We start from the raw sequence: 12,143 nt of genomic DNA, 5'->3' as shown, positions 1-12,143 counted from the left end.
AGGATAGCCCCAGGCCCAGAGTTTAAGCTCCATGACCCACAAAAGGGGGTGGGGGTGGACAAGAGCCAGGCACGGTGGCTCACGCCTGTGATCCTAGCTACTTAAGAGGCTGAAATCTAAGGATCTCGGTGCAAAGCTACTCCAAAACTAAAGAATGTGGGACTTTTATCTCCAATTAACCATAGAAAACAGAAAGTAGGGTTGTGGCTGAGGAGTAGGATGGTAGCCTTGGGCTGAAGAGCTCAGGGACAGAGCCCAGACCAAGAATTCAAGCCCCATGACCCCCACCACCACACACACACAAACACACACACATATGTGTGTGTGTACATATATATGTATATATATATACATATATGTGTATATATGAAAGCTCAGAGAAAGGGGCCTTCAAAGGAGAGACAGCCTTCAAAGCTCAAATGCACCTTTATCATCTGTCGAAACAGAAACATTTATATGACATCTCTTTCCTCTCCTTATCCAGAGGTCAGTAAACTGTCAGAATGACTTTCCTGCCAGGCAGGCTTGGTCATTCCCATACCACAGGCTTCTTTCCACATAAGCCCCCATCTTTTAGTCTCTGCCAAACTCCTGTATGGGCTACAGACTTAATTCTTAGCTCACAGTGGTTCAGTATCTATTGTGGGAAGATGGACTAGAAAGCACAGGACTTTCTAACTCCCCTGGAAACGGGCCCAGTGTCCCTCTGTCCTCCTGTTCTCTGGTTCCCAGCACCTATTCCTTTATCCACACTGACCCAGAGACAGTTAGGGGCTCAGGACCCTTTCTGACCCCCACCTCTGCATGCTGCAGTATGTTCATATTTCTCAAAGCATGCTCTGCCTCACAGCAAATGTCCCTGAAGGCTCCAATTCAAATGACTTGATATAAAAACATCTAAATTCCATGAAACTCAGTACATACATTTCCTTTGCAAACATTCAGTCAAAAACTGTTTTCAGCCAGCTGCCAATGGCTCATGCCTATAATCCTACTCAAGAGACTGAGATTTGAGAGTTGTGGTTTGAAGCCAGCTGGAAGTGGAGGTGTGTCTCAAGTGACAGAAAGCCAGCCTTGATCAGAGAAAGCATAGGGACAGTGCCCAGGCCCAAAGTTCAATCCTCAGTACGAATATGAAAAGAAAAAAATTTTAGCAGGGCACCACTTGCCTACAATCCTAGCTTCTCAGGAGGCTGAGATCTGAGGATGGCAGTTCAGAGCCGGACCGGGCAATAAAGTCCAATAAATTCCTCCAATAAGACACCAGAAAACCAGAAGTGGCACTGTGGCTCAAAGTGGTAGAGTACTACCTTTGAGCAAAAAAAAAAAAACTCAGGGACAGTACCCAGGCCCTGAGTTCAAGCCCTATAAGTGGAAAAATAAAAATAAACTTTTTCAAGGCTAGACATTTGGCTCAAATGGTAGAATACCTGCCTAAGCAGACCCTTAGTTCAAAAATCATTACTGCCAAAAATGAAAAGCGTATTTTCAAAATTGTGACCACCCTCCTTCACTTCCTTTTCTTCTTTTTCACAAGTCCTGGGGCTTGAACTCAGGGCCTGGGCACTGTCCCTATGCTTTCTCAAGGCTAGTGCTCTATCATTGGAGCCACAACATCCCTTCCAGCTTTTTCATTGTATGTGGTAAGGAGGAATTGAGCCCAGGGCTTCATGCATGCTAGGCAAGTACTCTACCACTAGGCCACGCCCCTGCCCTCCCCCATCCACTTTCTTCTCCATGCACTCCGTGGACATGACAAGTAACCAGGGTGCAGAGACTCAGCATGGAGACCCAGCTCAGCTACAGGCTCTCTGTGTGGCTCCAGAAAAACTGTTTCTCTGAGCCTCACTATCTTCTTCCACACAACTAGAAGCAATGTATAAGCACTAAAGGTTGTATGCCATTGAACTTCCATGAAAGTCCCCAAGCCATGTCCTCCCCTGCTACTCACGTGATCACCACAGGGGCCACCTTGTTGGGGATGATGGACTTGGCCTTGCTGTTGTGCAAGCTCGTGGTATGGAAGGAGTGGACGCTGAGGGAATGCCTGCCCTCCATTGTGCTTCTACCCTGGAGACCCTCAAAGGGGGCACTTGCAGAAACCGTTTGCTGGGCTGTGCTGGCCGTTGTACCCATAGTCTGCTGGCAGCCTCAGGACCCCAGACCTGTGGGTGAGAAAGCATGAAGTTCTGGGGAAGCCCAGCAGGAAGGAAGCCCATCACAGAGCTCCTGCAGTGCTGCAAACAGACCAACTTGTTCCTCACTCTGGGTCTCAGAGTCTCAGACCCCTAGGTGCCTGCCATGTGCCTCTATAGACTGAGACATGAGGACCAATCCTAGCCCCTTAAGAGCTGATGGACCTTTAGCTGGGCTTGGTGGCCCATATCTATAATCCTAGCTATTCAGAAGGGTGAAATCTGGTGATCATGGTTTGAAGCCAACCCCATCAGGAAAGTCTGTGAGACTCCTATTTCCAAGTACCCACCCAAAAGCCAGAAGCGGCCTTCTGTGACTCATGTGGTAGAGCATTAGCTTTGAATGAAAAAGCTAAAGATGATGCTTAGACCTTGAGTTCAAGCCCCAGTACCAGCACAAAATAACAATAACAATAAAGAGTTGACAATCCCTAGTACAAATGAGGAAGTGACAGGAATCAAAGGCCAGGCCTTCCGGCCTGGGAGAAGCAAAGAATGCAAGACTAGGGGGATGGGGTGAAGGGACAGAGAGATGATGCATGCAAGATGATGCAGCCATGAACTCTTGAAGTGAGAGCAGAGACAGCAGGCCAGGTGATGAGCTCTTAGCAGATCCTGTTGTCAAAGTAAACACAGGCTTCTGAGCTCAGCACTGAGCAGGAACTCAGCAATCCTCTTGTAGGACTCTTCCCAAAGAAAACACTTAAGGATATGTTTGACATGATGGGCCACAATGATGTTCTCATGACCAGGGTGTTGTTTACAAGTACAAAATACTAGGAATTACCTGTAGCCGATAGAAGATGGTGCTCAATGAATCGTGGGAGTTCTAAAGTACCTGCCCGCCCCTCTCATTCAAGATAGAGGTGTGAGAAAAAAGGCCATGTTAGATGCTCCCAAAAGATGAAGTTATAACAACTTTTACCTCTACCTTTGGCTTATCTGCACTTGCTCACTTATTTTCCCCCTCTGAGCAGAGAGTAATAAAATTACCTAACAAGGAAGGATGGAATACCTTGGAAGAGCTAGAAGAGAATGAGGGAAGAAAGAATGAGGGAAAGAAGCTTATTTCTGTAATCCTACTCAGGAGGCTGAGATCTAAGGATTATGGTTCAAAGCCAGGTTGGTCAGGAAAGTCCATGAGACTCTTATCTCCAATTAACCACTGGAAAATGGGAAGTGGAGCTGTGGCTCAAAGTGGTAGAAGGCTAGGCTTGAGCAAAAGGAGCTCAAAGACAGTACCCAGACCCCAGGAATACCAAAACAACAATAAAAACAAACAACAAAGACAGGGGAGAGAGTTGGGAAGAGGAAGGAAAGGGAAGAGAAAGGGAAGGAAAGGGGAAGGGGAAAAGAAAGAGAAAGGATTTAGGAATTCCATGCAGAAGGTGATAGACACCACAGATAGGCCATTTCCTAATGGCTCAATGGCTACAGACCACCAGAGAACTACGCTGCCAGCTGTACTCCGCAGCCTGGATTACAGCGACTTTCCTAGCTGCCCTGCTGCTCTCAACTGTGCATTCCCTTCACCCTGTCACAGCCACACAGCACTCAAGCTGCGAATGGAACAGCCAGAGTCCACATAAAGCCAGGGGCAAGCTCAGCTCAGTGCACACCCTCTCAAACCTGAACCCCAGCTCTGGGTCTCCAGGCAGATGCCTCCCCCCACCCCACCCCCGAAGGCAGTCTCTTACTATGCTCAGGCTCCTTCCCCAGTGCCCCCTCTTTCTCTGGGGACTCAGAATGGCTGACTACCAGACTCATCCACCTTTCCAGAGCCTTCGCAAACCACTGCTGGCTTCCCTCCCACTTCCACTCAGCCCTGACATTCTTGAAAGTTCCCAGGAGTCTCCCAACAGTTCAGCTAACACATACACAGCACCATGTATTTACAAGAGCCCCATCACCAGCTCTTCACACACTGTTCAATTTCTTTTCTTTTTTAAGGTCAGCAATGGTGGAAAGAATGAGCCCTGTGTCTCCAAGCAGAAAAGCAGGCAGGAAGGAGGGGGAAGGAAGGGGAGAAGAAAGAGATGGAGAAGCAGGGGATGGAGCAGGAAAGAACGTGTGAGTCCCACCAGCAAAACATGGCTAAATAAGCTGTTTGGTGAGAATATTCATCTGAGTTCATGTTTATGTGTTAAGTGTATCTGACTGAGCCCAATTTTCTTGTTATGAGTTCAGTTTCAAAAACTTTGCCTGTCTGTTTTCTAGAAAGGATGGGGCTTCATCCTGTCTCTTCCTTGCAGACTGACACTGGAAATCTAATGGTAAAGTGGGTGATATGATTAGTATTTCTTAAACTTGCCCCCTAAGATGTATTAAATTGGAGAAAAGGGGTTTTAAGAGAAATATTTAACTAAAGTGTTGAGTATTAAAGTTTTAAAGAAAATTAGAGCTGGGTTTCTGGACAAAATTTGGAAGTGAGGTTATCCCAAATGTTTGTTTCTAAAAAGAGTAAAAAGGAAAATTAGGGCTAACAAAATGATTGTTTAACTGCTATTTCAGTTCGCCCTTGTAAGTTTGTTTGTAACAGTTTCCAGTGGGCCCACAGAAAAGTACAGCAGATGTAATTTTGGCCCTTACCAAGTTCCAGGTAAGATCATGCTTAGAGACTACTTCTGTGTTGATCACTTTGTTGCTTTAATTGGAGTAAAATGGCCTTTATAGGACTCCTTGATCTGAAAACTGCAGTTCTGAGCCAGCCCAGGCAAAGCAAAGTCCCTGTGAGACTGTGATCTCTAATCTGCCAGCAGAGTGCTGGTAAGGCAGAGTTGCTTTGGAGCTCAAAGTGGCAGAGTACTAGCCTTGAGCTGGAGAGCTGAGGGACAGTGCTCAGGCCCTGAGTTCAAGTCCAGCAACCAACCAAGTGAAATGTCGATGGGACAATGCCTTATTAATGCCTGTGTCTACTGGGCAGGAACTTATCAGTATGATAGTAGGTAGTTAAAACTTAAGGTTGACAAAATAAATGGGTAGTTTACAATCATAATTTTGCTCAAAGCCCTAAGTGAGCAGATTTTGTGGGTTGACACCAGCCACAAATTCAGGAAAGAAGCTTGTTTATCTGAGGCCGTGTGCCTATCAATCTGTAAAATAGGCTAAGCTTTTAGAGACAACACCCCGAGTCAGCTTGAAGAAGTTACAGAAGATGGATCTTCCTGGGACCTTAGCTAGCCCACTCTTGCCCCTAAGACCCCCTAAAAAAACAAATATAAATAGGGGGATACAGGTTCCTAAGGGATGAGGCCTCAAGATAAGCTCATTGATGCTTTATTTACATTGAACTTTTAAATTTCGAGTCTAAAGGATTTTCCCCTTCTTATAAGCATCATGCTACCTCACCCACCCCCCTGCCCCTTAGGGGCCGGCCCCTCTGTTAATAATGGAATGAGAGTTTGACTCATGTGTGCCATTATAAAGAGACAGGGACTGGAAACCGTATGAGGGTGGCCCCAGCCCTTACCAGGAGGTACAGGTGTAGACCAGAGGATAGAAGGGTTTCCTTTGTGGATGTCGGCCGTCTCCCCTACTTAAAATCTCCATTTGGGTCTGCCAACCCTATAGGTGAATTGCCTGAGAGCTAGAGTGGTAGTCAATGATGGGTAAAATCCCCAGAGGGGAACAACCTAAGACAGGCACACTCTCGAGTAAGGCAAGCACCTGCTAATGAAACAAAAAGGGGGAGATGTGGAGCACCTCACATCAGGGAAATGGAAACCCATGCTGTAGAAAAGGAGGCCTAACTCATGGCCCAGTGCTCACCTCCTGGTCTTGGGAGCACACCTGGCTGAGATGGCGCCTGTCGCAGGTCCGAAGGCGTGGCTGTGGTTTGTGATGTAACGTAAGGCCACCTCTGGCATAGGCCCCGAACCCTTCCGCCCTCTAGGACATGATTCCCCTTCTCTGCCTAACTGCTAACTCTCAAGTTTCAGGAGCACGCAATCTACAAGTTCCTGCCACCACTAAATGGCAGCGACAGCACTGCCAGCCGCAGCCAGCCGGCCTGAATTCTGCCTCCACCTTTGCGACCTCACCAGTACGGCCTACGACACCAATCTATCCAGCAAAACCACCCTGGATGTCTGCTCTGCCGGAAATGGATGCCACAGACGCTGCCTCCACACTCTCCTCAAAGCTACCTCATCCTATGTCTACCCCGGCATGGGAACCAGAAGAAAACAGGAACTGTGGAGGCTTGGAATAATAAATTTGACCCCCAAGCATGGACCGTGATATGATTACCATCAATACCATCAGAGGAACTGCAACCCTATTGTCCTCCCTCAAAGCATGCTGGGGAGGACATGGGGGCTGTGCCTTTAACAGGGTATCATGATTCCCGTTCACCCCAATCCCATCTGAAACCCGTCCAGCCCTAGTCCTCTTTGGCCCACCACACTCATTTCTACAGCAGCAGGACCCATGTTTGCTTTAGCTAAGTTGGTTGAGTTTATCCAGGCTTGCCTGGATGCTGTCTAGCTAATGTCTTTGCACACCATTTGGGCCCCATCCTACATTCCGTTATGAGTGTCCATAAATAAAGAAAAAGGGGGATCTGTGGGGACTCCTAGCTAGTGGTGTAGGAGCCCAGGCTGCTTTCCACCTGTGCTTCCATGACTCTGTGCTGGACACTCAGTGACGCAAGCAGTCCGGAGCCAGAGGGCGCCTGGCTCCTCCCGCCTGGAGCAGGAGCCGGGGCGTGTCTCAGGACAGCATTGACTGAGAGTCGCATTCGGGAAAGACCCAACAACTGCCACCACTCGATCTGTATTTTAGCGAGCACATTTTCTAAAATAAAGTTAGATCTGCACTGAGAGTCTGGTCTCCGGAGTCTGTGTTCCCAGGATTATTCGTGGGCTCCATTGACATTTTACCCCCCTCATAGACGTCTGAGAAGGACCCCATCATGGGGGGAGAAAATTTTAATAAAATAATGTGGGCTGGGAATGTGGCTTAGTGGTAGCATGCTTGCTTAGTATGCATGAAGCCCTGGGTTCAATTCCTCAGTACCACATACACAGAAAAGCCAGTAAGTAGAGCTATAACTCAAGGGGTAGAGTGCTAGCCTTGAGCAAAAAAAGCTCAGGGATAGTACCCAGACCCTAAGTTCAAGCTCTAGTACTTGCCAAAATAACAATATAAAGCAAAAAGGGTTGGGGTGTGGCTCAAGTGGAAGACAGTTAGCCTGGATGGCATAAGGTTCTGAGTTCAAATCCTAGTCTGCCTATCTCCCCCCCACCACCACACACACACACACACACACACACACACACACACACACACACACACACACACACACACTTCTGAGAATCCCCCAGTTTAGAAAGGGATGGCTAATCAGGGCCAAGGCAAGATACCCAATGGCAGCAAGGGAGGATCCCTGTCCTGTGTCTTCACCTTCAGGGATACCCTAGTCCTGTCCCTTCACAACCTTTCCCCCCAGCCTTCTCCTTTGTAAAACTAGGAACATCAAAGCTGTCTGGGAGCTGTGCCAAAGGAGACCTCTCTTTATTGTCTTAGCGATTTTCAAAACAGTCATTGTTCTGTCGAGTCTGGAAAGAGTCTATGAATCGCTGTCATACCCTCAGAGGCTGGAGAAGGGCCTGCCTGGGAAGAGGACCATGTGTTTATTAGCAGGTGAGGCCAGCTCAGTGGGGTGGTGCCAAACTCCAGGCTTCAACCCACAAAGCAAGAAGACCCTTGAAAGGGGCTAGGTCCGGGGAGAAATGGGGTGTCACACACTGGGAGGCCAACTGGACAGCACAGAGGGATGGGGCTGAGGGGAGGTTCCAAATACATATGTGTCCGCCTGCCCCGGGAGGGGGAGAACCTCGCTCTCTGCTCACCTGACAGGTAGCAGTTAGCCAGCAATCACTTGGTTTCTGGAAAGGGAACCTGTTCTAGCTGGCTTCGGTCCCCAGCCTCCAAGAAGGGCAGTTATATCTCTGGGGGTATGCACAGAATGACTCACCAGGTGGCTTTTGGACAATGAGGAAACCTGTATAAGGAGACTCATGAGATAAGGAAGTGATATCCTTGCGTCACAGATTTGAGAAGGCCCCAGTCCCCAGGAGCCAGGGTAGAAGGGTGAGTGATGCAGCCGAATGCCTGGAACCTTAGGGCTTACCGAGAAGCCAGGACAGACAACAGGGACTGGCGCCCACTGCACTCCTTCAACCTATCTATCTGTAGGTCTAAGTTGCCCAAAAGGAAAAAAAAAATGCTGGAGCTAAGACACATTTCAAAAATAATTTTTTTTTAAACAACGTAATGGGGTGTCCTATGAGAAGCTGGATTTCCACAAGTGAAAATCCATGCTGGGTTTTGTCCTTGAAGACTCAATGCCTCCGAGATGCAGGGGCCACGCATGAACATTCTAGGCCCCCAGAGACCGGTTCCTGCTCCATATAGCCGCCTGGGCCCACACACCAAGCATCTCAATAAAAATCCCAATCTCTGCATCTCTGAAAGTGTCCAGGGCTGGCCTCCCTCAATAGGGAAGCCTGTGTCCACCAGGCTGGGCCTAGCCTGACCCCTGAAGGTCTGGGGATCTAATCCTTCCATTGCTGCACCTGGTCTATGGGGATCCTGGTACCCACAGCGTCCTCTCCTTCCCAAGCCTGAGCGCTCCAGCTCCTGTCCACCACCGTCAGAGGCAATGTGATCACAGCAAAGGTTTGCCTCCCCTTCCGTGCCTGTGTTCACTCCAAGCTGGTTTCTGACATGTAGGTGGCCTCTCTCCCCAGGCCTCTTGGCTTGGGGTATGTTCTCTCTGAGCTCAGGCAGGACTGCCTACTCTACCTCTGCATTTCCCTCTGAGAGACTGTGCACCCTCAAGACCTGGTCGTTTCTCAACCTGGAACACCCTCAAGTTCAATCAAAATGCCTACAACACCTTCATTCCCCAAGCGGATTGGAAATGGTTCCTTTAGTCATGACCCAGGATCAAGACTTCACTGCCTATACCTCCTTGATAGATATTGGGGTCATACGACTAAACTGTAACAGGAGGTCACAGGAAGAGTGTCACATGTCACTGAATCCTTCCTAATAGGAGGTGTCTTTCTTTTTTCACCCTGCTGCCTGAAACACCGATGTGATGATCGGAGTTCTGCAGCCATCTTAAATGCAAGAAGCCACACAGATGAATGAATGAGATCCAAGTTTCCTAAGGAAACTATGGAGTGGAGCCACCATGCCAGGCCTGATTTGCAAAGTTTTGGGCTTGGACAGGATGGAGAAATAAACTTCCATCTTGTATAAACTACTATTATTTGGTTTTTCCTATTCCTTGCAGCCAAATCTAATCCTGACTAATACACTTTTGTTATTTTTAGGTCCGACCCTCAGTGACCCCAGGCCATGGGGACAGAACTTCTCCCCCTCTTACAGGAAAACTTTCCCTGCTGGCGGCCAGGCTGTGCTACAGGCCAGAGGGTCAGTTGTTCAGGCGAAGAAACTCCAGGATCTTATGGTGGCGGTTTCAAAGAATGCAAAAGACATAAATCAAGGCCACCAGGGCCCCGTGGACAGCTGAAGAGATACACACTCAAGACTTCACAACCCGCACCCCGCCATCAGCACAGAGATGGAGAATGTTCTAATGCAGGGATGGAGAGCGGGCCTCTGCTGCTCCCTCCACAGAGGGAGAGCACAGAGCAGCCCATCTGGAGGGCAGAACCCTCCTTGTCCCTCCAGGGCCCTTGGGAGCCATGACAGTCCTTGGAAAGCAAGAAGAGGTCATGTGAGAGTGAAGGCTGGTAGTCTCAACAAGGAGGAGTGTGGAAATGCCACAGCTGGGCTTCAATGCCTGCAGGAGGAACACAACATGGTAGGAAAGTGGGGGGACTGCCGAAATGGGGATAAGATTATCTGGACTCTGCAAGGTCAACAGTAACCCAGTCTCCCAAGACCCCACCAGGCCTTCTTAGGTGGCTTTCTCTGGAGGGCCCTTGGAGCCGAGGGCCCATGGGAACATGCACTCAAATCCCAACTGTGCCTTCCTTAACCCCATGAGAACAGAGGCATCTTTTCAAGGAGCTGGGAAAAATGAAAACAAAAAACACAAGCACACTCTGGGGTCTTGTCTCCATTCCTCCCACTCCTGCACCCCTCACCAGCTAAACTCACTTGTTCAGCACTCAATATTTCCCTGATTCTTCTCACCCTCCACTCCCTCCCCATTCTTCTAGGCATAGCCCAATCTCATCTGTCCTATGGTGCTACAGCCTATGGCGCTCATGAGGCCCTGGGCCCTGGCTTTTTGAGGCCTCCAGGTCAGCCCAGCCCCCTCTGGGCCACACTTAGTTTCCATGTGCAAAGTGAGAGGCTAGTCAAGGAGTGGTTTGCAACATCATGGCATTTCATAAAGGCTCAATGTAGGGCTGGGGCACAGCCACTCTGTGGATGGCAGTCTCTGATGGTAGATTCCAAGGGCAACTAGGAAGGGGCTGCAGAGCCCGCCCCCCACCCCACCAGGCTCACCCTGGAACCCCTCCCAGGAAGACACTTCAGAGCAGCCCCAGCCCTAGAGGGCATCTTGGAATACAGAGCCCCTCCCTGCCTCTATATGCTAGGCCATCCTCACCCCTCCACCCAGCCATCAAAGGCCAGTAGAACCCCACCCACCCTGGGGACTGCTAAATCTGTCTAATCTCCCCACTCTGGGGCTCAAGCCCCTCCAGCCTATGGGCTGGAAGTCCCAGGACGGAAGGGAATGCTAGCACTCCATGAGGAAGCAGGGGCTGTTGACCGTTCCAGTTAGCAGATGGAACAAATCAATGGGACCAGGGAGCTCTCTGCCTGACACAGGAAAGGCTGAACTCTCCCTGCTGCTTCAGCCCCCAGAAGAGCCCCCAGATCCCCTGAAGCCTCCCGTCTTTGCCAGTGAGGGTTGGGAAGAAGCAAGAGAGTGTGCCAGCCCCAGGGAAAGGCCTGGGACCACAGCCTCCAACCCACCCCTGGCAGCCAGATGCCCAGGGCAGTAACAATGGAGCTAAAAATAGGCCTGTCTGTCTTGGGGAGGGGACTGAGCAGCCAGCTGCAGGAAACATCTGCCTCAGCTTCAGAACAAACACAGAGGAAGTCTCCACACTACAGGGTTCCCCTACCCTGAGGCCAGAGGACTGGGTTCAGGCACCTAGAGCAGAGGCTCGCAGCACCTTACACCTGCCCTAGTTGTCCCCCAATTCCCAACAAAGATGTGTGCATGCATGTACACACAGATTCTCTCTCTCTCTCTCTCTCTCTCTCTCTCTCTCTCTCTCTCTCTCTCTCTCTCTCTCTCTCTCTCTCTCTCTCTCTCTCTCCCCCCCCCCCTCTCTCTCTCTCTCTCTCTCTCTCTCTCTCTCTCTCTCTCTCTCTCTCTCTCTCTCTCTCTCTCACACACACACACACACACACACATATCCCCCTGGGCACCAATATGTGCCTTAGGATGAAAACCAGAGGCTCCTCAGTTCCTTTTACATTACAGAAGAGAAAACAGGTCCACGGGTAGCCAGAGACCTATCCAATCACTACACAGTGGTGGCAGGACCGGATACTTCCTATCCTTTGTCCCCTACATCTCTTTTGCCTGTGGCTGCCAAGGCCCAGCAAGACCCCGGCAAGGGCAGAGCTCTCCTGCTCCAGAGGACAGAGCACAGTGAGCAGGGACAGTTGGGCACAAAGGACTTGATGCAGACACAAGGATGAATCACAAGCTGATCTCTGTAAGTCCTCATGAGCAGACCCAGCCCCCTGGCCCAGCCTACTACACCCAACTCCCAACTGGCATGGAATTCCAATGGACTGAACTTCTCTCCTAGTCCCTGGAACAGCTGGCAACATCAAAAGACTGTTGCAGGTACTCAATAATGAAATATGACAGCAGGCCAGGACATAGAGGCTGCCACCAAAAGCAGAATTGTTCCTCTGAATGGCCCTGGTCCAGTCCGGTCT

The 12,143-nt window shown here is 49.7% G+C and overlaps 1 protein-coding gene across 3 annotated transcripts in view; it reads right to left on the bottom strand.

Annotated features, from left to right (window-relative positions):
- The window catches only part of Pald1 (phosphatase domain containing paladin 1), a 59,580-nt gene that overhangs the window by 29,556 nt on the left and 17,881 nt on the right, over nucleotides 1–12,143 (bottom strand). For 2 of the 3 annotated variants that reach the window (XM_090346483.1, XM_090346485.1), the window contains exon 2: nucleotides 1,952–2,165. In XM_090346483.1, the coding sequence (XP_090202609.1) occupies nucleotides 1,952–2,136 (185 nt within the window). In that variant the 5' untranslated portion in view covers nucleotides 2,137–2,165. Of the gene's footprint in view, nucleotides 1–1,951; nucleotides 2,166–5,664; nucleotides 5,766–12,143 lie in introns of those variants that run through there. The other variant, XM_090346484.1, reaches the window with a different exon arrangement.

Source organism: Megascapheus bottae, chromosome 15 (genome assembly GCF_031878675.1).
Source record: "Megascapheus bottae isolate mThoBot1 chromosome 15, mThoBot2.hap1, whole genome shotgun sequence".
Classification (NCBI taxonomy): domain Eukaryota; kingdom Metazoa; phylum Chordata; class Mammalia; order Rodentia; family Geomyidae; genus Megascapheus; species Megascapheus bottae.
The sequence above is the reverse complement of the archived record's forward strand: the minus strand, read 5'-3'. Positions and strand labels throughout refer to the sequence as shown.